The following is a 27,168-nucleotide window of genomic DNA, read 5'->3' on the forward strand; positions in this document are numbered from 1 at the left end:
CTAGATAGCAGGCAACAGGCTGTTCTTCATTTCCTTCTCACGCCTTCCAGACATTGTTTTTGTACATTCAAGCTGATCATCCTTCACTGCTATCTACAGTCATCCTACATACGTATTTGCGGCCTGTTACATGTACTTCGGTCCTGCGATAACCATCCGACTAAGCCGACTAAGCGCATTGGCCCACCAGGCTGACATCACCGCTCTCACCGCAGTGCATCAACACCTGTTCGAGTCTACATGAGATCTCGAATGTCGATAATTTTTGTATAATCTGATCTATAACGTCCTTATGCGTCTCATGATGCTGCCCTTTTCGCCACAATGAATCAACTGCCACCCTTCCTGCAGCTTACCGTCCCCAAGAGACCTCGATACTCAACCCGACCATTCTACATCACGCTGCTTGTGTTCGCAGTCCTAACAACAGCAAGTCTAGTCGTTTCAGGGAGAAATGAGCCGGGATCTTTTGCTCAACCGAGTACCGCGGCAGGGACAAACCTCTTCAAGCGAGAGGGCGAACCAGAGGTACCACTCCCTCCAAACTACTCCCCTGTGTGATGACGCCAAGGGCTAATGCTTTGTACCACGTCCGGTAGTGCCGCTCAGTTCGCAAGGTGAGAGATCAATGCGCGTTCGTTCGCGCCAACTGTCCAGATCATGAGGATGGCTTGATCTCCTACCTCCAACTCTATTATTGCACGCTGGCCGATGCGAAGCCGGTGGCGTTCACGATTTTGATTCTCTGGCTATCCCTTCTCTTCAGTACTATTGGAATCGCAGCCAGTGATTTCTTGTGTATTGATCTCAGCACACTGGCCAGTATTTTGGGGTTGAGCGAGAGTCTCACGGGCGTGACCTTCCTCGCATTCGGCAATGGGAGTCCCGATGTGTTCTCTACGTTCGCCGCAATGCGGTCGAACAGTGGAAGTTTGGCGATTGGTGAGCTGATCGGGGCTGCGACTTTCATCACCTCCGTGGTTGCGGGCTCTATGGCTCTGGTCCGGCCGTTCAAAGTCGCACGTAGAAGTTTCGTCCGAGATGTGGGCTACTTTGTGATTGCCATTTCGTTCAGCATGATTCTGCTTGCTGATGGAAGGCTTCATGTATGGGAGTCCGCTACGATGGTAGGTCTCTACGTCTTCTATGTCGTCATGGTCGTGACCTGGCACTGGTATCTGGTTCGGCAGCGCCGAAAGAACGAGAGGACCTCGCAGCGCGAGCCCATTTTCACATACCGGACAATCAGGAGCTGGAAATTGAAGAGGCTGAGGATGATGATCCCGGTGTAGCCTCTGAGTCACGGAGTCTACTTCGCGGGGCCTCGACGGAGGATTTCGATCTTTTGGAACGCGCCGATGTCGTCCCTCTCTGGAAAGAAGAGGATAACGAAGATGATGAAACCCGGAACCGGTATTTAGCCGGGATTCGCGACAACATGCACGTATATCGTCCCATGCAGTCGAGACGCAACACGATGAACCCCATTCGTGCTAGTATTGTCGGTGCATTGGAGTTTCAATCCGTGCTTAGTTCGCTCCAGAAATCCAAGAGCACCCATCACAAGCCGACGATAAGTTTAAGCAGCTATTCAGATGACGGCGAGTCAGATTTCGATAGGCGCTCAGTGGCCTCCCATCCTCGTGCCAGTCGGCCATTCGGTTCCAACGACCGCCTGTCACCTAACAGTGCAGCTGGTTCTTCTCGGGTTCGAGCTGTGTCGGCAAATGATGCCGATGGCTTGAAGTTGGACGCCAGTATCCTGGAGCACCGCCCAAAACAAGGTCCACTTCTTACCGTGAGCGGGCCCTCTTACGAGGATACTCCTGGTCAAAACGCCCCGCAGGCTCGCCAGCTCCCTCGAATCGATACTGAGATGGCGCTCACGGCTTCTCCTTCGAATTCTACACATCCATCGTTGAGTCCAAGTCCGGATGTTTCACGTCCTGCCTCCCCAGACCACCTCGCCCCCTCAGCTGCTTTCCAGGCTCCCAATTATCAAGCCACAGGAACAAATGAACGCTCCCCAATGTCAGTATCCCCCGGTGGTCGCACTGTAAACAGTTATCATTCTGGCTTTGGCCTAGAAAGCCCTTCAGTGCCTTTCCCATCCTATACCGATTTACCCCCTTCTGCGCCACGACCACCCAGCATTCGACTCTCAAATCCAGCAAGCCCCTTGGAACGGCTTCAAGTCCAAGATGGACATGACGACTTTGCTCATGTAGGCCTTTCTTTCCGAAAACTCCTAAGGAAATGGTGGCCTGACTCGATTCCCCCTCCCCAGCAGATCGGTTGTACCCTCTTTCCGACCCTGGCAGGCTGGAAATCCAAGAATATCTGGGAACGACTCCTTGGCCTAATTGCAGCTCCCAGCGTTCTACTGCTTACTATCACCGTCCCAGTGATTGAGCCTCAAGGTCCAGAGTCTGTAGACCCAGACCCACTGCCCTCAGTGATCATCCAGGATGTTGGTGATGGGGACAACCCTTCCCCAAGAGTGAGGCTTCCCGCCGACAGTCCAATACTTCTTCCCATAGAACATAACCATGCTGGGTCTGCTTCGAATGCACCAGCACATCCTCACCGCAAGTCCACACACAAACACAGTGGACGTCCACGCTGGGACTCCGAACTCCCAGCTGCCCCACCAGCGGCCGCAACCATGCCCGTCCAAGCAAAGGATTGGAACCGCTGGTTGATCTCAATCCAGCTCTTCACAGGCCCCTTCTTCGCTGTCCTCATAGCCTGGACAACCGTGGACGAAGACCGCCACCTCCGCAACCTCCTCCTCCCGTCTCTAGTCTCCCTCCTCTTCTCCTCAATCTGCCTAACAGCCCTGATACTAAGCACCCGCCGCCGAAACAACCCCCGACCCCCAAGCGCAGGCACCTCATTCCCCTTCCTCCCCCAAGAAACCCAATCCCAACCCCGCACCCTCCCAGCCCAATGGCGTCCCTTCCTCTCACTCCTGGGCTTCCTGGTCGCAATCTCCTGGATAGCAACAATAGCCACAGAAGTCGTCTCCCTCCTCAAAACAATCGGCGTCATCCTAAACATCTCAGACTCCCTCCTTGGCCTAACAATCTTCGCCGTCGGCAACTCCCTCGGCGACCTAGTCGCCGACATCACAGTCGCAAAACTCGGATACCCTGTCATGGCCCTGAGCGCCTGTTTCGGCGGGCCCATGCTCAACATCCTCCTTGGTATCGGTCTGGGCGGGCTGTACATGACCGTCCACAGCGGGAACGCCAGACACAACGAGGCCGTTGGTTCTGGGCGGGTTACTTACGATATTGCTATCTCCAAGGTTCTTGTTATCAGCGGGGCATCGCTGTTGGTTATTCTTGTTGGTCTTTTGATTGTCGTTCCATTGAATAATTGGAAGATGGATCGGAAGATCGGTTGGGGGCTTATTTTTGTTTGGTGTGTTAGTACCTTGGGCAATGTCATTGCAGAGCTCCTTTCTTGAGTTGGCTATTTGTGATTGGTGTTTTTTGGCCATTGATTGGTTTATGGCGTTGGATTTTGCATTTTTAAACGCAACGTATAGTTTTCTTGCATGATGATAATGGTGTGGTATTGATGCATTCAAGACAGCACAGTATAGTCTCTTTGTGTAGATTCACCGCGGAGGAAATATAATATATGAAATGTATTGTTTGTTGAATGGATTATAATTTCGATCAATTTATAGCACTACTTAGAGGAATTGCTACACACAAAGTAAACATGGATGATATGATATCCTAGCCAGTCTACGGTGTTAATTACTTACTACAATATCCTTCGAAGCTGAAAGCAGCTTCAGAGAAACAGAAGATGATAGACAAAACTAATATTATTCCAAGAAAAGTACAGAAAGACTAACTACTCGCCATTATCAACGAATCTCGTGTCAACCGGTCCCAATCATTCAACGCATTGACATCCTTCTCCTCGTCGCTCATCTATACAGTATATACTCTCAACGACCGACTCCATCGTCAATCCTCACAGGACGCGACCAGCAGACGAGCTCGTGCTGCGGTCGTTCACCTGAGTCTTCTTCAGGGACATACCCTGCTGGATAGAAGCGAGGAGGGCACCACGGCCGGCGCCACCGCCAGCAGCTGGAGGAGGGGGGATACCGGCTGGAGGGGGTGGAGGGGGAGCGGCGGGGGCTCCGCCAGGAGGAGGGGGTGGGGGGATGCCGGGGGCACCTGCTCCTGGGGGAGGGGGAGGGGGCGGAGGTGGGGGAGGAGCACCGGCGGGCGCGGCATGCGAGGTATCATCGCTTGGGCTTGGGATAGCGGGGACAGGGGGCAAGGCAGCTGGGGGAGGGGGAGGAGGTGCGACAGGGCTAGCCTGCACCGGGGTAGCAGACTTAGAAGCAGACTTGTCTTCGTCCATGGCGCTCAGAGGACGCGGGGGTGCCATTGTCCCGAAGAGGATACTGGCGAGCTGCTTGGCACTGCCGCCACCGGGCCGGTCCTCGTCCTCGTCATCGGAGGAGTCGAACTCGGAACCGGCATTGGACCAGTCATCGTCATCCTCGGGGCGTGCGCGGGTCTTGCGTTCCAGAGGAACTGCACCGTTGAAGGAGGGCTTGGCGGGTTCTTGTTGTTGCTGGGTCATACGGTGGAAGGGGTTCGTAGACTGAGCGGTAGCTGGCGGCGAGGTCATGGTAGAGTCGGCGGAGGGCTGGGCCATGTTCTTGAAGTAGGGGTTCTTTGACTCGGCATCGGGGGTAGCTGCAGGAACACCACGGCTGCTTTCAGGCGAGCTGGCCTCGGGGGTGGGCACGCTCTCAGGTTCAGGTGCCGCTGGGGGTTCGGGGATAGCGATCGTAGGCACTGGGGGAAGGGCGGAGAGAACCTGGCTCTGCGCCGGGGTGCTGTGCTGAGGAGTGATATCGGCAGGGCCTTCTTCATCGGATGAGCTCTCATCCTCATCAAGACCCTCGAGCTCACGCTGCAGCTGTCGCTCGCGCTCCTTGGCTGCCTCGAGCTCCGCACGCTGAGCTGCAAGGCTAGACTCTTGTTCCTTGGCCTGTCGGCTAGCTTCTTCCCTACGACGCTTCTCTTCCTGCTTCTTGATCTTGCCCTGGCGGACTTGTTCCTCAAGAGCCTGGAGTCGAGCAGCTTGGGCATCCTTCTCCTTCTGGAATTCCAACTCACGTTGGTTGGCCTCGTCCCTGTAACTGTATTAGCTATTTCCACCGTTCCTGTTGCTTTGGGCTAAACTCACTCAAGACGCTTGGTCTCGGCCTCCTGTGCTTCCTGTTCTTCCTTAATTGCCTGCTCACGAGCAGCCTGCTCCAACTTGGCGGACTCCTCCGCCTTCTTGGCATCAGCCTGGCCGGCACTGTCTGTCCGGGCCCGGCGAGTAGGGGGAGCTGGAGGTGGTTTCTTGCCCGCAGTCTTCGAAGCCGCGGGGCTAGGACCACCCCGTTCATCGGCAAGGCGACGCTGTCTCTCCTGTTCCCGCTTGGCATCTTCCTCCTCGGCACGCTTGACACGGTCCTCACGTTCCTTCTTCTCGCGCTCCTGACGTTGCACAAGAGTCTCGCTGGCGTCGCTTGGCTTCAAACCGGCAGCGGCCATGCGCTCAGCAATCCGCTTCTGCGCACGCTCCCTGGCAGCAGCCACACGGTCCTCGTGTGTGTTGCCTGAGAGGGAGCCTGATGATTCAACGGACTGAGGCATGGAAGGTCGCGCAGCGGGAGATTCAGCCGCTGAGGATGCGCGGCTTTGCACCTCGGGCGATGGTCTTGACCGTTCCTCCTTGCGAATATGAGCAGTTCGAGAGTTACGGCTCAGGTCGTAGATGAAGTCGCGAGTGATATCTTCAACACCCAAGGCATCCTCCCAGCGACGCTTCTCATGCTCACGGGTAGAGTTGCTACCTTGATCACGAAGGCTGTCTTCTAAACTGCGGGCAAAATCGCGCACACTCTCCTCGACATCACGAGTCATAGCGTCATTGCGCTCCCGTTCAGCCTTCACGTTAGAGCTCTCAGTCTCCAAACGACGAGCAGCTTGGCCATCTTCATCTTCCGAGACAGGCGCAGGGCGTCCAGCAAGCTCGGCAGCCCGGGCTTGCATGCGAGCGCGAGCGCGGGCCTTAATTCGGTCCGCCTCGGTCACAGTACCACCGGGGCCGGTTCCGATAATGTTGGAGGCACCACCAGGGTGAGCCTTGGCATCCTTGAGACGGAAGAGTTCGAGCTTCGCATCGGCAATCTCACGCTCAAGACGGCGCACATCAGATGCAACCTGAGGAACTTGGTCCTCGTAGGACTGCAACTGGCGACGGAGAGACCTACGCTCGGCTCCGCTGTCCAATTGGCGGAACGCGGCATTGGGGTGGGTATCGAGGTCATCCTGCACACGGCGGATACGGTCCATGAGGCTCTCTGCCTCGCGACGGTCCTGGCGGTCAAGAGCATCATCATCCTCTGCCCGGTTCTCATCTTGGAAATCGACGGCGTCAAGCATAACTTTGGTCTCCCGAATCTTCTTGTTCAATTGCTCGACAGAGTAATCCTCATCTGATGCTCCTGAAGCGGCGGGGGAAGGAGTACGAGCGTCGTTGCCAACACGACGGCGAGCACTGGAGCGGTAACCACCGGCGGCGTCATTGTTCTTGAACATAGTAGCATCCTTGCGGGCTCCGGGGGAGTTACTACCACCACCGCGGAAGGAGTGATCCTTGAGATAGCTGACACCAGTCTTCTGAGGCTGGAGGAACGCCCCGGTTGCCTTCCGGGTCTCCGCATCCTGGGAAAGAAGCGATTTCACTGTACCAATGGAATCATTCAAGTGTCTCGTGGATGGGGGAACAAGTTCAGGGGGTAGACGGTTGGGCACAGGATATCCGTTAAGAGCACGGTATATCATGTGCATGGCCACAGCGAACTCATCCATGTTGAGGCGGCCACGGTTATGCGGGTCCGCCAGAGTCCAAATGCGCTCCAGGTCCTTCCGGTTCAAACCACTCTGACCCATGATCTCAATAGCTGTCTCACCGCTGACAAAGCCCTTTCGCAACCCATCCCATGCGCGGAAGAGATCATCATAAATCTTCTTCTCTTCCTTGGTGATAGCCCAGGCAACCGTAGCATTACCCGAAAGAGCAGCTGCGCTAAAGCCGCCTTCACGGCCAGGCTGTGGCATAAGCTGCTGCTTCATGGCATCGATATTAGGCAGACCTTGTGCAGGAGTGTTGATGAAACCCCACTGGCCTGGCATACCAGTAGGTTGAGCTGTCAACCCAGTAGGCTGAGCTGTCAGGCCCATTCCGCCAGTCTGGGCCGGGCTCAGGTTTGAGCCGAACCCAGTAGGCATAGGCGGCATTGGCGGCCGCGGGCCAGTATAACCAGTTGCCTGCGGGTTGGTCATAAATCCGGTCTGCTGAGACTGGAGGAATTGAGACTGGTTCTGGCCAGGGAAGCCTGTGGGCTGGGGTTGCTGGATACCAGTCTGCTGGGGGAAGAAACCAGTGGGCTGCGCGGTCAGCTGCGACAGGAGCTGAGCATTATTCGGCTGCTGTGGCACGGGCTGTTGAACAATCGGGGGTGTCGAGTTGTTCTCCATGAGAGGAGCGTCGAAGTTGGGGACGTTCGTCCGCTGCTGTGGCGGCTCCGGCTGGGTATCCGGGACATCAAATGATATGATATCCACCATACTAGAAACCTCATTCTTGATCTTTTCGGGTAGGGAAGGAGGAAGCTCGCGGCCGGTGAGACGAATGTTGCACAGATACATGGCCAATGCAAACTCGGGGAAGAACAGCTGCCCAGACTTGGTAGAATCGGACAAAACCCAGATCTTAGAAAGGTCGGTGCCCGTCAGCTTCGAGCGCATTAGAAGATCTCTCGCTTTGTCGCCTGTTATTTTCAGTCAGTATACAAGCCATCGCCAGAATCATTGGGTAGCTCAGGGAACCCACCATCCATTGTCTTGCTGTCACCAACGGCAGACTTAAAGAGCTGCTCAAACTTGGCCTGATCCTGGGCAGTAATGAAGGACAGCCGAATACTAGGAATCTTCGATCCAGTCTTTGGCGGCACCTGGGGAGGCGCGGAGGCCCCGGCATCTTGGAAGGAGTTCGCGATCTCAGATGAGGTCTTGAATCGCTGCGGGATCTGGGGAACCGGAGGCGGCGCCTGCGCCTGGGTCTGAGGGGTGTATCCAGTGAACTGGGGTTGGAAGCTCTGCGCTTGCTGCTGTTGCGGTTGTTGCGGTTGCTGAGGCGCAGCGCCGGGGAAGCCAGTGTATTGGGGCTGAAGTTGGCCTCCAGGGAAACCGGTCGCTTGAGGCTGGAGTTGTCCCGCGGGGAACCCGGTGGCTTGGGGCTGTAGCTGTTGGTTACCGAATGGCGAGGGCTGACCGGTGAATCCGGTGGGCTGCGGAGCAAAGCCAGTGGGCTGAGGCTGCTGAATTGAGGGCTGCTGTTGCCCCTGGGGGAATTGCGAGTAGGGTTGTTGTTGCTGCTGTTGCTGCATGAATGGTGCCTGGCCAGGACGGCCACTGGCACCACCCCCGAGGAAAGTATTCGACGAGGAAAACATTACCGAAACCACGCTTGCATGGACAAAACAGATGCAGAAGAACTAAGAAAATTGATCAGAAGAAAGAACGAATGCAAAGATGGTACGTGGAGTAGGATCTCAGGAGGATGCGAATGACGCTGCCCTGGACGCGGAGGCACGCTAACCCAACCGGGTGCTTAGTCATTGTGCCATACAGAGATATTTTTGGTTCTACAACATTTACTGGCAGAAGCAATGAGCAGATGCATTTCATTGGTATCATGGTAGACACATTGTGTCTCTGCAAATCATGGCCGGTCTAAGCCTGGCTGAAATGAGACGAAAAAGCAAAAACGAGCCGCAGAAAATGGGCTATCTATAGATCCCGACCGAAAATAAGAGAAGAAAGGCAAGGCACTAATGATCGCTGCTCCATGCGCCGGATTTTCAGACCCCAGAAAAGAAAATGGATGAAGTGAGCCTTCAGACCACTTACTCGGCGCCTTGCTGCTGCTGGTTGGCGGCGTTGGCCATCTTGCGAAGCTCATACTCCTTGGTAAACTCGCGAGAAAGGATACCCAAGTCCTTGATCAGAGCATGGCAGGCGTTGATAACAGCCTGGCGAGGAGTGACTTCACCATCGGTTTGAACACGCAATAAGAAGTTCGGAGTCAGAGGATGGGGGACCTGGCAAGTTCTTGTTAGCGTTGCTCGGTTCAATGCTGCATCGATCAAATCCCATACCTTGTAGGCAGCAAAAATGACATGCTGGGTCTTGAGCAAGCGAGTGCGCAGCATGTTGCCGAGGGTGTGGTCCTCCTTGTGGAAAGTGAAGATCGCAGCCGAAGGAAGGCCTGTAAAAGAGTCAGTCAGGGTGTCGAGTTTCATCAGATCAACAAGCCTTACGAGTGTCGACCTCGACGTCGATCTTGTTCTCGCCGGGAGCGAGCAGGATCGCCTCGTACCTGTACTCGACATTAGCATCTGAATGGTTCTATAGGTGAAGGTTCAATCGTGTGGTGGAGGTGGGATGGAAAGATAAGGTGTTGTAGACCGAGACCACGGGCACCAAGGGCATCCCATAGACTCGACAGAACTGACACATCAGGGACCTCATCTCCTGCAGACATGAGGCTACGCTCGTGGCGTGGGGCAGGAGCAGAGCCCCGGCGGCCATAACGATCCTTGGCGATGGCCGCCGTGGTGGTAACGAAGGAAAGTTCGGGCATTGTAGGGTAGCTCATGGTCCAAAAAAGAAGGGTATGGGAAAGTGACAACAAGAAGAAGCGGGAATAATGGGAGATCAAGAACGTTAAGCACCCGGGGGAAGACAGGCCAAAAAGGAAAGAGCGATGCTTTTCATCCTTCTTATTTTGCCCCAGGGCCTAGGACCCTGGTAAGACCTCAGGAACTTCATCTCTCGGGGAACAGAAGTAAATAGTGTACCACACTCACCGATCAGGCGCGTTCATTCTGTACCAAAAAATGAAGTTGTCGTGATGTGCGTGTCTATGTAAAATCGTCCCCGGTAGACGAGAAGAATAAGACCGAATGAAATTCAATCCCAAGATTGGCGGCGGTTTGATATACGTCTCAAGACCTCGCCGGCGTGAAAGGTAACCTTGAGTGGACGCAAGAAATGCCCTTCACTTCCAATACGCGCGTTTCGGCTCCTCTTTCGCTTGGTTGGCCGGTAACACGCAATAAGTCAAGCAAGCTCCTGAATTTAGGGTCGCTTTAATGATAAACGGGATAATACGCCGGTCTTCTTGGTGGCTTGCTTGATGAAAAGTAGTGGGAGCAGATCCATCGTGATATTGATCATGTGATGCTATCTATGTCACGTGATGTTGTCGATCTGTCTATATTCAGGCTGTCTATTACTCAGGTTATATACGTATATGTTGTATATTGTCATCAATCCAAAATACAAACAAGAAATGAACCTATTTCGGATGACCTTATTGAAATTGTACAACCACGGATGTATCTGGGTCGACAGAGTCCCGCATTGCGCTATAAACAGTCTACAGTATACACCATCTGGCAACATCGATATACTGCAAAATACACCAATCAACCAATCAACATTCTCAAACCCGATACCTGAGGCCAATCTAATGTTAATTACTTTCACACAAGAACATCCATGGGTACTATACGTCCACAGGTCCATGTACGCAGATATATTAATAAACATCCACCCACAGAAAAACCAATTAATCTACACAACAGACACACACGTAGACCATGGACCCCAAAAAAGACACAAGCCGATGTAACCGGCCACAAGGCCCGAAATGTATTAAAGGAGTCGAGCCAAGAAGACCTGAAGACGCTTGAAAAAAGGTCGTAGGAAAACCAAAAAAGGCAGAGTACGTACCCAAGACGAAAGGCAGAAACATGAAAAAAGAAAGTGACAAACAAATCATATAAATAAGGATGAAGAAAAACGCCTGATGTCTTCCCACGCCGATGCCAGAAAATGGAAAATGGAAAGAACAATCGAAGTCAAGTAAACTAGAAACACAAAGAAACATATGTATCATACTTGAGAATGCCGTATGCCGGATGCCGTATGCTCAATTTTCTTATTCGCAATGCAATGCACAGATCGGAGACCAGGGATGCATGGAGGCAATATGAAGCCGAGACATTTCCAAACAGCAGAACAAGGCCTTTGAATTTGATGGTATGTGCGTGATGATTTCATGTCATAGAGGAGTGAGAGTGAGAGATTAAGGAAATAGGAAATGCAAAGGAGACATGACATGGAAATAGAGAGAAAAAAGAGAAAGAAAGAAAGGATGGCTATACGGCGTGAACAGGTTATCTGTTCAGATGCAGATGTAGAGAGTGTCTCGTGGGTGAGGGTTTGAGGGGAGTGACAGAGAGCCGGGACTTAGTGTACAGCACTCAGGAGATCACCGAAGCCAGAAGTCCCCCGCTTCAGCTTCCAGCTGCTCTTCTTCTTGTCGCGTTTCTTCATCATGTCAGCCCATGCCTCGTCGTCGTCGTCGTCCTCGTCGGATCCGGCCTTTCGGTTGCCAGATGGGCTGTTCCGTGAGACTGGCCGCACTGTGACCGTTGCAAGGGAGGATTTCGGTAGGTTAGGGTGTGATTGCGACATGGGCAGGGCGGGGTTGTGGTTTTCATCGCCCCAGGGTTTGTTCATGGGGGAGACCGCTCGGTTGGCTTGTTCGGGTTGCATAACTGACACGGGGCGGTAGCGAGATGCCATGCCGGCATTGCTACGCTCCGATGGAGCAATGGAAGCCGCGTATCCAGTGCTGGGACGGAACGGACTACCAGATAGGTTCGGCATGGGAGAACCGGTCCGGCGAGTGGAGATGTTCGGATCTAGCATGCTCAATGTGCGCTGGTCAATGTGAGGAGGTAACGAGGGCGGCACACCAAGAGTGGAACCTGCAGGCATAGACATCGGTCTCATATTTGGGTTGACACCGGCCATGGAAGGAGGGCCTGTCATAGAAGGTGAACCCATGGGCGGCATTCCAGGCATCATCATTGGCGGCATAGGCATACCGCCCTGCATCATGGGTTGACCCTGTCCGCCTTGCATGTGCATCATTTGCTGCATCCACTGCATCTGCATCTGCATCATGTGGCCCATTTGCTGTGACAGCTGGATTGAGGCCTGTTCTCCGGCGGTGACGTTGTTTTGTTGCTGGGGCATCATCGAGTATGGCCTCGGCACACCTCCCATATCGTGCATTGCGTGTGTGTTCGGGCTTCCTCTGCGCATCGCCCGCGCCCGTTCCTCGTTCGCGATAACACCAACAAGGCCTCCCGGGGGAGGCATCTGATTCTGATGCATCTGATGAGAGGTAGATCCTCCGTATACAGAACCACCGCTGCCGCCGCCTCCCATAGCCAGCGATTCACGGTTGGGACCATTGTGGATACCTGCCCCAAAGTAGGGGTCCTGTGGCAAGTTCCTCGCGAAGACAGGCAGACTGCCCCGGTTGCCTTCATTTTGTGCTCCCGTTGTCGAGCTCGAACTCGAGATATACGGCGGGGCCATGGACGCACGAAGGTTGGGGTTGGAGCTGACATTGTTCAGGCGGGTAGGCGGACGATTGCGATGGGGGAATCCATGTGCTGCCAAAATACCCAATGGCACATCATCGTCCTCCTCCTCGCTGCTCTTGCCGCTAGTAGATTTGTCTCCGTGGGCGGAGAGACGGCTCGGAAGCAGATTGGGTGTGCTGCTGCTACCTCCACTCGTCATTGGGTGCAGAGATTGCGCGGGTGCTTGTTGACCAGTGATTTTCATCATCTGCTGGCGGTAAACGGAGAGATGGGCCTCTTGCTTCCGTCGTTGCCGTTCCGTCTCACGCTGTTTCTCTACTTCATCTTCCTCATCGTCGAAGTCGTCATGCTCGGACTCTTCGTCACTCTTGGTGGCATTACTATTTGACCGTCGGAGCTCTTGCTGTTGGCGGTAGTGCTCAAACTGAGACGGTGTCATTACCTTGTTGCCGGGAGAAGTCGACTTAGGCATGCTTTCAGCAAATTGCACGGCCAATCGTGCATTGTCCGCGATCGAGGCATCCACAGGGTCGGCAGGTGCAGGCGAACGACGGTACTGGAACATATTATCAGGTTCGGGGCTCAGGTGCTGAGCATAAGCGACTCCCTTGCCCTTGTCCACAGCAGAAGGCCCACCGGAGCTGGGAGCATCGGCCCACTCTGCAGAGCCTTCCTTGCTCCACATGAGAGATTGCCGGACCATTTTTGCATCCTCATCGTCAAAGGGCACGGATTCCCGCTGTGGTGAGTAAACGCCACTCCTCCGCAACAACCCCCGGTCGGACTGTCCTCTGCTGGGTCGATCCAAAGAACGATGGGAAGTGGTGGCCTCGGATACGAGATTCGGCGACGGTGATGGTCTTCGCAAAGCAGTCACTGTATCGAGGGTGGACTGGCTGTGGTTTGCTGAGTACGCATCCGGGTTATGTAGCAGTCCCTCTTCGGATGGGCGACTACGGTGACCACGGTCCCAGGAGTAGGGAGGTGACTCGATGACAGGGGATCGATCGGTGTTAATCGGAGCAGGCGCGCCAGCCCTGCTAGACTGGAAACCGGGGAGGGCATGAGTCGGGGGAGACGAGGAGTACTGCGATACAGTTAGTGAGATGCGCCTCTGGCTGCGATGAATCATAGGCCTTACCTTTCCCGGTTGAGGCGAAGGATCCCGCATCACACTCTGTCGGGAGTTCATGTTGTCGAACATCTTATTGAAATCATCGCTCGAGCCAAGAGTGAAGTTTGTATCGGGCAGCTTGGGAGGTGTCGCCGTGCTGTCGGTGCTGCCGGTCACAGGACGGGTCTTCGCGGCATCTGGGGTTCCCTGTCGAGGAACAACGGGCGCAGACGACTTCGAGAAGCGTCCACCGAAGGAGAATGTCCTCCCTGCGGCACGCAGGGCACCTGAGAGCGGGGATGGATCGGGTATGTCATGGATTCTGGAATGCGGGGATTGGGTCTCGTCGGGCGGAGGGACCTCTGTAGATGACGGCAGGGTGGACGACGAGCTTAACCTTGTTGACGTAGAACTTTCGTAGTTGCCACTGTCACGCCTCCCAGTCAGTCGTTTCCTGAGGGAATCCATGGTCGAGGGGCGGTCATACCGATGTTTGTCCAGGGGTCGCTCGGTCTCGGCAAATATGTTGTCGTCTTCTAGCATCGATGGCACCACATTGCCTTCGCTGAATCGCTTCATCAAGGGCGCTCCGTCTGTCATGGATCGTTGGGGACCGGGTCGCTCGAAAACTCGAAAGGAGGATTGAGGGGCCTCCACGTCCTCCAGCACGTTACCAGACGACTTCCGCCGGTTGAAGCTCTTGGGTAGTTTGATAGGCATCGCAGTGGTGACCTGGAACTCGACCAAGTTGTGCTGTGATCCACCTCTTTGTATTGACTCAAGGGATCGCCGATCCTAGAGTGGCCCTCGGAAGCCTGACGTGTCGAAAACAAATAAACCCGAATAAGCGACAAGTCAGGTACCTAGGTAGAGAACCGCGAGGGGGTAAGGCAACACCGAGCCGAATTGAAGATCAGGGGTGCTGAGGAGAAGTCAGTCAAAGAGAGAAACTTCTGGACAACATCAACTCACTTTTGCTTAGCGGCTGATCAGAACCGGCAGGAATCCACAGAGTGGATTTCTCTCTTCGATCTGATCCTCACAACAAACTGGATAATAGTTCCTGAATTCCTTGCAGGGCTGTGTAGCCAACCTGCAGAGGATATCCGTAAAAATTCAAGCCAGGTGAAACCAGTGCGGAAAATCGTCGTCCGTTTCACTTCGGACTCCGCTTAGATTTGCTCAGACGGCCAGTCGAAGAAAAACTGGAGACCTGTGGGGAGTGGAGTTGGAATGGAGTTCTACAGATCCTTTGCCAAGAGGAATGTCAAGAGAGAATGATAGCAGGAATGAAGAGAAAGTGTAGAGGTACAGTCTCTAGTCTAACGTTAGGTTATACAGGCATGGCCTGAGGTACTTACACAATGTACATAATTGTGGAGAGATTTTCCTACTATTTTACTCCATTTTTCAGACTATCTCTTAATCTAGACTGTGTGGGATTGAATGTGAAACCTCTTTACTATACATAGGGGCCTTTGTATACATGTACACACTGCTAAAAATAACCATACTCCACAAAGAGGCGAATCGCTTGGAATGTCAGAGGAATGCAGTTAAGACGAGTCTCGAGTCTAGACTTCACAACTAACCAATATATGTACGTGCGAGAATACCTCGCTAGCCATACAGCAATCCACATGCAGACACATGTCACTGGCACGGGATCACGTGAAAATTACAGTCACCTGACCCTGAGCTATGCCATTGTACATTTCTCCGACGGTCAGTGGAAATAGCTCACGATGATCAGGGACTGATTTGGTCTGTACGACTGTGACACAAAACTCGAAAAGCTGATGGCTACGGAGAATGTACTACATTGGGAGAAACGGAGAATTCAAACAGATACATAGGACTCCAATAGATACCCAAGATATCAAATATCAATCCCATGTCACATTCCAACACCTCCTACCGTCTATCTCGGATTATAAGTTATCTTACAAATTGCCTCAGACAATTGCTTGGGTTTGGGCCAGGAGAAGCTTATTTGGCAAAGTGCAGGTCGTAGTTCAGCCACTTGCGGGCGGTCACGCCGGCAACGTCAAGGCCAGGGGTACCGTAGGTCAGCGGGGCATAGAAGATGAAGCCCCAGATGGTGGCGGCCAGGATGACAACAGTAGCGATCCAGCCCGCGACGAGCGACTTGCAGCCCATGCGCTCCTTGGCGGTGATGAAGCGGCGCAAGCTGCTGACCGACCGGGCCTTGGACTTGCCTGTGGGGTCATCGACCGGGGGCAGGGCAGTGCGGGGATCAAGCGGCTGCAGGTTGAAAATGAATTCAATCAGTGCACCACACACCATGGTGGAGGCCAAATGGGAGGGCAAGTAGTGGTGCAGGAAGCGCTGACGGCCCATCAGCCAGAAGGGGAAGTAGTGCGCAGCCCAGCACAGGAACAAAAATCCGGTGCTGTTGTACAGACGTGAGCGAGTACCAGGGCCCCAGACTGAAACGTATAGGTTAGTCACCGCCACAAATGGTAGGGTTAGCTTTGATTGAAACTTACTTTCTTCCAATGCATCCACACCACGGCGGAGGGAGAGCTGATCCGCACCGACAATACCGGCGAAAACAGCCAGAAGACTGCTAGCAATCCACCATCCGATCGGGTTACCCAAGAAGTAGATTTGGCCGCGGGTCTCGTTCTTGGTCCAGAAGCTGACACCACGCAACAGGAACGGCCACTGGAATGGCTCAGTAGCATAGGGGTGGCTGCTGGTCAAGGCGTTGTTGTGGTGGAACATGGCACCCTGGAGCTCGAAGTACTTGCGCAGGAAGGGCAAAGTCTTAACCTTGCGCTCCTCTCGCACCAGACGGGGGCTATCCTCCTCCAGGTTCTCGATGGTCTCGGCGTACCATGCGTTGCTAGACTGCAGAATGTTCTTATTACCGTTGATCTCAGCTTGCTTGTAACCCCATTCGGGCAACGGGGTTGTGTGCGTCCACATGGCAACCCGAGTCGGGACGTGAATCAGCTTGAACAAACTGGCAAGGGTACGGAACTCTTGAGCGGTCTTGCCTGACTCAATCTTGAGCTCGAACAAGGTGTCGTTGTGACGGTCGCCCTCAGCCGCTTCTTTGGGGACAGTGGTGAACTCCTGGTTAGTAGGGTAGAAAGGAGAGGCAACATCGTGGGTGAGGAGGTAGGACTCGGTGCCAACATGACGGAGCTGGATGATATCACCGTTCCTCACACTGCGGGGCTCAGTCACATCAAAAGGCACGGCGGGCAGAATCTGCCACTGGTTGTTGGTATCATTGTGGGGGTAGCCAGTAACCTGCTGGCCTTGACTGGAAATACGACCATCATCATAGCGGAGAGGGTACTTGTCCCAATGGCTGTGGAGGAAGACCTTGGTGTCCTTGTGGCGCATAGTGATGGTGTCGAAATACTGGATGCCAACAGACTGGGCAGTCATCTGGTTATCACTGAGAGTCTCCTGGAACTCGGGGGTCATGAACTCGTCGCCGGGACCGGACCGAGTGAGGATGGCAAAGTGGACCTGGAACCAGAACAGGTAGAACAAGAAGGGAATGACAACGAGACCGACAGCACGAGCAACAAAGTGCTTGCCCCAGCTGATCATGTCAAGCGCTCCCTGCTGGCGGTTGATATCCAAGAGGTTCCACAAGTCGATGAGGACAGCCGCACCGATAGTAACGAAAGTGAAGAAACCAACATATTTGGTGGAGATGACACAGCTCATGCAGAAGCCGGTCAAGAGAAGCCACTTCCACCACTTACGACCAAACGGTTGGTGACGGAGCTTGTAGAATCGAACATAGCAGAGGATGCTGAGAGCCATAGACAATACGAGAGTGGAATCCAAGAGGATCAGACGGTCCTCACCCACGTGAGCGTTGTCAAAGACCATCAGACCGGCGGCCAGAACACAGGCGGGCAAGGAATATCCGGACTCCCACATAATGAGGAACACGACGGGAATAGTCAGGGCACCGAGGGTAGCCGGCATAGCACGCAGCCAGAGGTAGGGCACGTTGTTTTCGATATAGGAATCGCCAATGTTCTCGAAGAGGAAGTGTCCATCGAAGCCGATCAGCCAGCCCATAGCGGCGAACAGCAGCTTTCCAAATGGCGGGTGGACATCGAAGAAGTAGGTGCGTTGCAGATAGTACGAAGCGAACTAGGACCAAAGATCAACGTTAGATGAAAAATCCCCCTTTTTCGCGACAATCGCGTCAAAGCAGTCGGCTCCATACCTTTCCAAAGTGAACCTCATCGAAAACGACCTCGTTGGGGTAATCGATGCGGTAGAAGCGCGTAGCGAACGCCAAACCAGTGAGAACGACTATGGCCAGCCAATAGTCCCATTCCGAACTTTGCTTGACCGGTGCCGCAGGAGTCAGAGAGCCATCATCAGAAGGCAATGCGGTGTAAGCCTCCTTCTTTCCGCCTCTCTTCCGCAGAGAGGGCGAAGGGGACGACATTATTTGAAGAATGAAAGAGAGCGACCGAGAAACTACCTATAGTCAAATAGACTTCCGGGGTGTCAGCAAGAAAGGCAGAGAAAGCAGGAAGAGAGAGAAAGGAAAAACATACTAGAATCACCAATAAAGCATGACCAACAATTGAGGACCTGCAAAGGAGGAAAAGGAGCAGAGGGGGCGGAACTGTAGAACGTTGCGTGTCTTCTTTGCACAGGCGACAGGGCGGTGGCCCATGCTCCACTTGTATACTTCGTTGAAACACGCCCTACGTAAGCCTTGTTTGACCATTATATGGTCATTCAAGGATTTGCAGAATGTATAAATTAGTAAACTTCATAGAACTGGGTAACGTCGGTGTGTTTCGACAAAAAAGAAAGACACTGTTGCTCTGGTGCAGACTTATGACCTCTTTTTGACCACTTTTTCGGACTATTTCTCGGAGTATTTGCATTCAATTGGACAAAACTAACAAGGCTCTATACATATCTATCTGGTCCAAGATGTTTCTGTCCGTTCCTTTGAATGCATAAACAGTCTTACTCGTTAAAATCCCTTTCAATTAGCTTGTCCTAGGGCTCGAATGCAACAAATAACACACACCATTGACTGCGGGACAAAGATATATATTAAGATCCACCAGCCTAGCGGCCCAGCTATACAACCCGCAAAGCATGCATCAAAAACATATCAAGCACTTTCCACATCAGCATCTCGAATAACAAGCCACAACCCCTTCCGAAACCGCACTTCATCTTCTGTCTCTCCCTCAGTCGAAACAAAATCCTTCCTATCCCTCCGCCTCCGCCCAAAATCTTCCTCCGGATCCCTAGCATTATTCCTCTTCTTCAACGCAGCATTAAACCGCGCTAACCTAGACTTAGAAGACCAAGGCAAGATATCAAACTCAAGCTCGGCAATCCAAGGACTCAAAGTCTGAATCCGTCGCTGACACACATCAACCTCCTGATCCTGAGTCCTATCACCATGACCAAGAACAGCATCGTTCTGAAGCTGCAATAAAAGCCGCGCCTGACGATTAACCTTGCCCTGGGAATCCAAAATAGGAATGCCGGCAAGATGGGCCAAAGCATCCAACTTGGCAATTTCAACCTTCAACCCGCGCGGACCGAAAATGTCCCTGTTGGCTGTCTTGATAGCCGAGTCCGTGCGGCTCTTGGAAACACCCTGGCTACCCAGATTGGCGAGTCCACTAACTACAGACCCGATCCAGTGCAGGGGGAAGAGGATCGGGACAGAGTTTAAGATCCCGCCTGTTGCGTCTAGGACTTGGAGGGGTGGGCTGCTAGAGATGTCTTTGTTCAGTTGGTCGAGGAAGGCCAGGAAGGATTCCTTGGGGAGGTTGTGGGATTTGAGGATTGGCGCGTAGGCGCGAATGAAGGGGGAGTCGAAGGAGGAGTTTATGGCTGGGATTGCGATTGGTTTGTGGGTTGATGATGATCCTGGTCTTGTTTCTTGGATTGGCGTTGAGGGTGCTTGTTCTTGTTCTGGTTGTCTTGAGGGTACTGGGGCTGTATATGCTGGAGGGTGGTCTGCTTCCTCTGAAGCAGATGGGCCCATGGCCTCGAATGGGTTCTGTTTCTTTTCATCGGCCATGGTGTGTTGAGGAGGAGAAAGATGGTGTTGGTGTTGCGGCCGATGTCCGTCTTATATGGGGGCCAAATGAGCCTTTATCTTTGGGAGTGGGGGCAGTAAGCTCAGCCTCGAAGTAAGTTTGCCCTACGGTGGCTTTGAATGGGTCTGATTATCCTGGACCAGAAAACAAGCATTGACTTAGCCACAAAGTGCAAGGTTGTTGGTCTGGGGATCTGATGCCAAGATCTTACACTACGCCTTATCGGGTATCCTGTGCGAGATGTCGTCACCCTCTTTACGGAGTAATGTACAACAAATATCCAAAAAACGGCTTTTCTTAGCAAACGCAGACTATGATGGGAAAAAAAACATTGACATTCCCAAAACAAACTCCAAATGCACTCCAAATAATGCCCGTCAGATGCAGAAGAGCTTCACAAAATATGAAACTGGATTTCAAACAAATCATGGCTCATGGGTATCAATCAAAAAACACCTTAATCATCATCGGATATGTCCAACAACTCCAATTCGGTCGACACCAGTGCCTGGAACTCCGCTCGGAGCATTCCCGTAGCCTTGGCCAAGCGGAACAAGCTCTTGATACTGGTGCCGATATGCTGCTTCACTCCAACCTCACACGTAGACCGGTTCTCGGCTTCTTGCTCCAGCCTGGCAACAGAGCTACCCGAGGATATAGATGCCGGCCGTGGGTGGTTCAAGGCTTGACCAGCCTCATCAGTGGGAATATCAGCAGCAACGTACCCGTTTGTACGTGGCTTATCCGTATCAGCCCCATCAATCTGGCGACGAAGCAGGCTGGCCAGCATATCCCCGTTCAGGGAAGACGGTCCCACCTCGGGCTGCTCTTCCGTTGGATCGTGGCTATCCATGGCCGGCTGCACGTCCCCGTACTGGGAGAAGTACGTTTGCTCAGACAGACCCGATGGGCCATGCGTTCCTGAGCCGGCAGCTGGGGCCGGGGTCTTGACTCCAGGCGTCCGGCCCGGCGTAGCATCGTACTGAGCCCAATAATCGTCGTCGTCATCTTCGTTTTCCTGGCCATTCTCCTTGGGCTTCTCCTGCTCAGCAGCACCAAGCACATCAGTCATGAGGTTTCCCTTTGCCAGAGAATCAGCCTCTCCAATAGAAGAAGCCCAAGTGTTCTCCTCATCGGCAGGTCCTTCACGCGGCAGAAGCTCGGCAACCCGCCAGCCGCGGCCGCCTCCCTCTTCGTCCGTTGGGCACCACAGATAGAGCACAGTAATGCTGTACTCGGGCAGAGGGACCTGCGCCTGGAGAGTCTCATCATCGATGCGCTTGTATGTGGCCGGGAGCTCATCGGGCAACTCGATCTCGCCCGATACGGGGTGCGGTTCAAAGGTAGCACCGTCTATAATCCTCTGCAGGCGCTCTGCCTTGCCTGAGTCCCAGCAGAGCAACTGCAGCCATGAGTCTGTGGAAGATGTAGACAGGGAGCTAAGGACGTTAACTCGTTGGCGCAGAATAGGAGAGAGGAGTGGGAGGAGAGCTGGAGGCGCACGCGGGGACACAAAGGCTAGCGGGAGGCATGCGAGCAGCGGAGGGAGTAATGAGCGTGTTTCTGGGGGGTTGATGAGTTCGACCATGGCGAGTATGGAGGAGAGAAGAAATGCGGAGGTGGAGGAATAAGAGAAGCTCCAAAAAATGACTAGGGCTCCATTCGCCCGAACGTGGGGCAAAACAGAGCAATCACCGGGCCGAAAGCTTGCATTTCCATGGCTCCTCAGGTCCGTCTAGGGCTCAATCTCTTTGTTTAATCCTTACCTCGACTGCATCTGATATCTACATATTTCTGCTTCTATTGGTCCTTTTCGTTCTAATTCACGCTAGATTATTCAATCCGAGCACCTCGAAAATTTTTTGGACGCTATGAAACATTTTATCTTCCTGAAATGAGTATCTTCTCGGAGTAGAGTTAGCCCCTAGCCAGTTTTAAAACATTTTATGACTGACCAAAAAGTGGATAGAGCATTTCAAAGCGGAAGGGGAGCTAAAAAGAATGAAACGCTGCATGGATATATTGTCACAAATATCGTACGAATACTGCATGAAACCGGGTCTATAGATGATCCGACCGGCATAGCTTATGTAACTAGAATGGACCCCATAAATAGCAGGAAATAGGGGTAATGGAAATACAGAGTCATTTACATCTCCAATTGGGTGGATACAGGACAAATCGTGACATATATCGACTGCCTGAATTCCAAGGCCTCTTTAACCACTCAATCCTTAACTAAAAAAAGTTGAGTCTGGCAGTATTAAGTCATGTTCTTGACAGAAATTGGATACTTAAATAAGCAGTACACACGGCTAAGTTATCGAAGCTTCCAAACTCGGAAGCCAAAGGTCTCAATTATATATACTTTGATACTATACCAATGAAGGTATACATCCATCACTCTTCTTGGTTTGCACCTATTATTACCTAGTCTATAAACTTATAACTATCATGAAAACCGCACACCATGTTTAAGAGGATCAGTCACCCTCTCATCAACAAGAATCGACAACCGCTGATCCTCCAAGTCAGCCAACGAACAAGGCGAAGGCAGCGTATTACCACAACTATCCTCCGCACCTCGAACCTCCCTCCAACGAGCGAGCTTCTCCCAAATTTTGCCGTCTCGAATTTCTCTGAGATACCAATACTCATGATAGTCACGCGGACACTGGCGCGGACTGTGACGAGAAAGAGAGACTTGGACACGCCGAGGCATGAGTCTGGTGAACAGAGGCCAGATACTCATGAGACAAGCGGCGACGAGGACGACCCCGCCTTCGATGACTGCTAGAGTACTCAGTTCTATTGATAACCCTGTTGACGGGGAGGTTAGTTACCCCGTTCTGACGCATATTCGGAACCAAGGCTTACATGTCGGGTCATGCATGGCTGTTCGGTAGTCGGTGAAGTATACCGTCATTCTTAGAATGCTAGCAATGGCCCCTCTGACGATAATAGTCAGCATTGCACCGATTGGTGAATGTTTGGCGAATGATATTAAACAACTCACATTCCACTTAGCAGGAAAATACCTGTCAGAGCTATCTTGTGTCCGCGAGGCGCATGCAGTTTCCAAACAGACGGGATGGGCAGCACAAGGATCAGAAGACCAGTCAAAGAATTTAGGGGTGAGAGGACGAGAAAGACAAATGTCCCATGAACACATCCCTCATTCGTGATGCTCTTGGTCCCTAAGATCGCCATGTTCTGACATTCGAAGAAAGCGTCAACAAACGTTGCAAGTCCTACTCCGAGGACTAAAGACCCAACAATATATGCGCAGATCTGAAATTTGCGGACGGTGAAGATGCGCACGTAGAATAGAAGCAGAGCTATCTTGGCTGGGGTGATATTGAATGGATAGTCGAGGACTTGAATGGCGAATAAGCCCTAACCTCTGTCAGCTTCGTTCTCAAGATTTGATGCTTTGGAGTTGCATACTTTGCTCTGAAGAAGGGCCTTCTCGGGTACTTGAGATATGAAATCATAGTGGTATCCCAATCCACCGATTGTGGCCACTGAGAGATGAGTTGTCTGTTCTTTTTGCAAGAATTACTGGTTGTTTGTACTCACGTATGACATAAATTGTCGATTTTGCCAAACTTGCAATCTATATAGAGCCCGATTAGAATACTCCGAGTCAGAGTACAAGATAGATATACATACCAGAGAAAGCAAGACCAGATAGTCATCAACACGAAGTTTCATCCGCTGCATACACCGAGTACCAAGCCTCGCCACAACAAAGAATATCTGCAAGATAGCAATAGCAGCCGCAGTACCTACAACGGCATTGCCACTATACAGCGGTCGGTCCCGATCTGCCCTGTCGTTAAACATGATAGGACGGGGCCCTCATCGAACCTCCCATCAAGCAAAGACTTTTGTAACGCTCTATAGCAAGAAAAAGAGCAACGAAGAACGGGTCCACATAATAAATAAAAAAGAGACACAAACATTTTTCTGTCAATAGCATACGTATGTGGAGTCCGGCAACGGAACCAGACATGAGGTATATACACAATGTACCACGCAGGGCAATCCGAACAATACTGTGGATGTGAAGTCTATCGAGTATCAAAGTTGTCACGCCCGTGGTTCCAGACCGTCTACTGTGTTGTATTTGGTCTGCCGCTCTTTCTCTATCCACCCGCCCCCAACGTACCCCAAGGGTGCCTGCTCTAAGGGTGCCCTAAGTTCCTGACATCATGACCTATTTTCGTCTTTGGTTCCGTTGGCTTCGAAAAATCTTCAGAAAACTGCGTCTACCACGTTTGACCTCTGCGGGAAAAATTACTCTTTTCTCGATAAAACCCTATATTGACTCTGGATGCTGTGAGCTAGTCCGGGTCTATGGTTTAATGTAAAACTTACTTGACTATATCGGGGAGAGAGACAGATGCTCGCATGCTTGGTTTCCATCTTCGGAACTCGTAGGTTTTCATCGGGCAATCTTGGAAGGATCTTCGGTCAAATTCGTGCTTATCACTGCTACTCCGGGCATTTGCCATGAGTCTAGATCAAGTTTATTTAAGTGTCTACTACCTGGATATACCCACTGTGGAATGAGTAGATCGCCGTTTCGATACACCGGAGGCCACGTCGTTGTAGATGAGGGACTAAAACGGTCAAGGTTCATTTGGTTTATTGTTCGTTGGTTTGTTGGCAGTCCCCGCAGTCGAGACCTTTCGTGATCCCATGCCCTTGCACGACACCTGCTTCAGGTATTTGCCAATGCGGCAGTTATGAAGTGAAGGAGTTGGCGACATTGGCGGGCAATACCTGTGGAGGAAAGAAGGGAGCCCGGGGGGGGGGGGGAAAGCGCCGCCGAGCTCGGGAGTTACTTACTGGGAACCACGGTATATCACCCGCCAGTAGTAGCGGACTAAGCCTGAGTAGGTTACAGCCAAAAGGCAAAGGTATCTTTCTTCATTGCTATGGCGTTGGAATACATACACATACAAGTATGTGACTGAAGGGAAGGGGGTATATGGCAAGACGGGGCACCTCGCAAGGAAAAAAGGTAGACGGGGAAGATCGGCCCGCGCAAGAAAACTACATCAACAATGATTGGGAGACACAAGTCATTGGAGTGGTAGGTCTAAGCCACCCGATCCTTGTTCTCCAACTTTCCCACCAACCGCTTCATATCAGTCCACTCCTCCGCGGGCACTTCTTCTGGCAGTCCGCCCAGGCCCTTGCCAACTTCGAAGACAGTAATGACACCATCAAGACCACCAGTCGCAAGACGTCGTCCTTCTCGCTCTTCCCATGCAACCTTATTAAGGCTCTGAGATAGGATGCCGCCACGGCCGCGGGATGGGGTGGCGCGGACGGCGGGTACCTCGGTGTCTGAGGCAAGGTCCCACACTTCCACGTTTCCTGCACCGTCAACAAGAGAGAAGACGCCAGGTCGGTGTGGGGACCAGCGTGCATCGTAGACCACATCTTCACGGTTGATCTCGAGAATGGGCGAGACCACTTGCGTCTGGGCGATGCCGGATGTGGCAGAGGCTGTTGTTGCTGGTGGCCGCACACGCCAGAGTCTGACACTCCAGTCTAGACTGGAGCTCAACATGAGATCTCCTAGATCGACGGGTCCACGGCCGGGGTGGAATGCGGTGGACATGATCGGTGCTGCATGTCCACGATACGCTAGGCGGTGATCTGTGCCAGCCTTGGCTCCAGCTCGGTCGTACCGGTGGCAGGGGTAGATGCCTCCTTCTTCGGTACCAACAATGAAAAAGGTAGGATCGGAGTGAGGGAATGACATGGTGGTCGGAGCGAGATCCTCCGTCTTCGATGGGGGAGGTGTAGTCAGTTCCAGATATTCCTGCGGTTGAGAAAGCATATCGACAGTCCAGCCACAGACCACACCGTCCGTAGAGGCCGTCATGATGTTGTGTGCATTCTGTGTACCAACAATTGAGATGCTGTAAACGGGATGGGTGTGTCCAGAGCCAGTGAGGGGAGTCTTCTGTACAGGGGCGCCTCCGCCAGCGCGTGAGGAACGAGTGTCCCACAGGAGGACTTGTCCAGAATAGGAGCCACCAACAATAAGGTTTGGATGGTAAGGAGAGAACTTTGCGGTGAGAATATCAGAGGTGGAGTGGAACACATATTCCGGGCGAGATTGTAGGTGTTGATTCCAGACCTGGACAAGCCCATCTGGTTCGTGAGGAGCAGAAGGGTTCTTGGTGTATGATGCAAGCAGCAATTCAGGGAACTTGAGATGGGTCAGTACATAAGACATAAAATCCATATGAAAAGCGGTGCTCACCTTGGGAGAGAAGCTCAGGTCACTGATCATACGCTTCTTACTCCATCGTTCGTCCCAGAACTGGCACACTTCCCGAATTCCTCTTCGTTTCTTGCCCGTCTCTTCATCTTCTTGCAAATCTCCGTCAGTTCCACCAAGCTCATAGTCCGCCAGTACATCGTAGTCCTCGTCTAAAGCTCGCTCAATAACCTTCGAAGAACGCTCCACGAAATCCAAGAAATCGTCCGACGATGTAACAGCCTTCAATTCGTCGTCGTCGAGTGTACGCAGAGGGTATCTTAATTGTGAAGATTGCGCAGCTGTCTTCTCATTATTTTCCGTCTGATTGGTAGCCTGCAGTTCGTCTTCGATTTCTTTGCGAAGCTTCTGTCGGATTTCCTCGTCACGTTCCCGGTCACGTCGACTGAGACGCTTGTTCGACCGGCTGGTACCAGGGACCTCCTCATTATCCGAAGCAACAGACTCCTCAGGGGTCTCAGGTTGAAGATCTAACCCATCTGTTTGTACCGCTTTGCTGTAGGTGACGACCTCTAGTTTAGGTTTGGATTCGCGTTCGAGTTCAGGGGGCTGCGGGGCTTCAGTTGCGGAGGAAGTGTAGGGCTCCTCGCCGACCGTCTGGACAGCAATGGATTGAGATTGTGGGCGCGATGAAGAAGCATATGCGTCGGTATTCTCTCCACTCAGTTGACTGGCGCTCAGTACAGAGGTTGGCCGGCTTCCTCTGCGCGACTGGCCATCAGCGCCATGGCTCAGCGAGGCCGAAGCTGGGCGGTCCACCAGACGAGAAATCAAGTCATCGAGCTCGTGTCTGTTATCAGGGCGACCGGGTGCTGGCGAGATAATCTGCCATTGTGGTTAGCTTCAGTTGAGCTCCATGGATAATTCACATGCTGCATTTACCTCTGAAGCATCACCAACACTAGTTCGGGATGTGAACTCCTTCTGTCGGAGCTCACGCTGTTTCTTCAGCTCAGCAAGCTTCGCCCGTTTGGCAAGGATCTCATCCTTACGCTGCTGCATCGACATCTTGTGCAACCATAAAGAAATTAGACCAGACGTGTCGTCGTGAAAGTGTAGGCGTGGTTTATTTACCCGGGATGACTAAGGGTTGGAC

General features: G+C 52.6%; 9 protein-coding genes across 9 annotated transcripts; 1 reads left to right on the plus strand and 8 right to left on the minus strand.

The window, feature by feature from the left end:
• Positions 1-18: 18 nt before the first annotated feature.
• On the plus strand, positions 19-3,472 carry N7446_001684 (sodium/calcium exchanger protein; the record flags this gene model as incomplete). The annotated part of the gene is given in 3 exon segments (XM_058510433.1): positions 19-528; positions 600-1,114; positions 1,132-3,472. The coding sequence occupies 3 exon segments, from the start codon at positions 325-327 to the stop codon at positions 3,470-3,472; spliced, it is 3,060 nt and encodes a 1,019-aa protein (XP_058375969.1). The 5' UTR covers positions 19-324.
• Positions 3,473-3,993: 521 nt separating this feature from the next.
• Positions 3,994-8,554, minus strand: pan1 (actin cytoskeleton-regulatory complex protein PAN1; the record flags this gene model as incomplete). The annotated part of the gene is made up of 3 exons (XM_058510434.1): positions 3,994-5,176; positions 5,230-7,870; positions 7,933-8,554. 3 exons carry the CDS (start codon positions 8,552-8,554, stop codon positions 3,994-3,996), a joined length of 4,446 nt encoding a protein of 1,481 aa, XP_058375970.1.
• A 453-nt stretch (positions 8,555-9,007) lies between these two features.
• Positions 9,008-9,744, minus strand: N7446_001686 (DNA-directed RNA polymerase II core subunit RPB11; the record flags this gene model as incomplete). The annotated part of the gene is made up of 4 exons (XM_058510435.1): positions 9,008-9,202; positions 9,260-9,369; positions 9,422-9,480; positions 9,617-9,744. 4 exons carry the CDS (start codon positions 9,742-9,744, stop codon positions 9,008-9,010), a joined length of 492 nt encoding a protein of 163 aa, XP_058375971.1.
• Positions 9,745-11,417: 1,673 nt separating this feature from the next.
• Positions 11,418-14,402, minus strand: N7446_001687 (uncharacterized protein; the record flags this gene model as incomplete). Its single annotated transcript, XM_058510436.1, has 3 exons — positions 11,418-13,655; positions 13,710-14,109; positions 14,170-14,402. 3 exons carry the CDS (start codon positions 14,400-14,402, stop codon positions 11,418-11,420), a joined length of 2,871 nt encoding a protein of 956 aa, XP_058375972.1.
• A 1,269-nt stretch (positions 14,403-15,671) lies between these two features.
• Positions 15,672-18,135, minus strand: pmt4 (dolichyl-phosphate-mannose-protein mannosyltransferase; the record flags this gene model as incomplete). Its single annotated transcript, XM_058510437.1, has 3 exons — positions 15,672-16,132; positions 16,193-17,831; positions 17,908-18,135. 3 exons carry the CDS (start codon positions 18,133-18,135, stop codon positions 15,672-15,674), a joined length of 2,328 nt encoding a protein of 775 aa, XP_058375973.1.
• A 687-nt stretch (positions 18,136-18,822) lies between these two features.
• N7446_001689 (uncharacterized protein) lies at positions 18,823-19,749 on the minus strand (the record flags this gene model as incomplete). The annotated part of the gene is made up of 1 exon (XM_058510438.1): positions 18,823-19,749. One exon carries the CDS (start codon positions 19,747-19,749, stop codon positions 18,823-18,825), a length of 927 nt encoding a protein of 308 aa, XP_058375974.1.
• Positions 19,750-20,225: 476 nt separating this feature from the next.
• N7446_001690 (uncharacterized protein) lies at positions 20,226-21,374 on the minus strand (the record flags this gene model as incomplete). Its single annotated transcript, XM_058510439.1, has 1 exon — positions 20,226-21,374. The coding sequence occupies exon 1, from the start codon at positions 21,354-21,356 to the stop codon at positions 20,226-20,228; it is 1,131 nt and encodes a 376-aa protein (XP_058375975.1). The 5' UTR covers positions 21,357-21,374.
• Positions 21,375-22,220: 846 nt separating this feature from the next.
• Positions 22,221-23,614, minus strand: N7446_001691 (uncharacterized protein; the record flags this gene model as incomplete). The annotated part of the gene is made up of 6 exons (XM_058510440.1): positions 22,221-22,588; positions 22,646-22,719; positions 22,785-23,164; positions 23,216-23,292; positions 23,348-23,384; positions 23,441-23,614. 6 exons carry the CDS (start codon positions 23,612-23,614, stop codon positions 22,221-22,223), a joined length of 1,110 nt encoding a protein of 369 aa, XP_058375976.1.
• Positions 23,615-24,713: 1,099 nt separating this feature from the next.
• On the minus strand, positions 24,714-27,106 carry N7446_001692 (uncharacterized protein). Its single transcript, XM_058510441.1, has 3 exons — positions 26,955-27,106; positions 26,055-26,897; positions 24,714-26,000 (listed from the first exon to the last, which is right to left on the minus strand). The coding sequence occupies exons 1-3, from the start codon at positions 27,078-27,080 to the stop codon at positions 24,876-24,878; spliced, it is 2,094 nt and encodes a 697-aa protein (XP_058375977.1). The 5' UTR covers positions 27,081-27,106; the 3' UTR covers positions 24,714-24,875.
• Positions 27,107-27,168: the final 62 nt, after the last annotated feature.

Source organism: Penicillium canescens (genome assembly GCF_028828765.1).
Source record: "Penicillium canescens strain IBT 15451 chromosome Unknown utg000002l_segment0_segment0, whole genome shotgun sequence".
In the NCBI taxonomy this organism is placed as follows: Eukaryota; Fungi; Ascomycota; class Eurotiomycetes; order Eurotiales; family Aspergillaceae; genus Penicillium; species Penicillium canescens.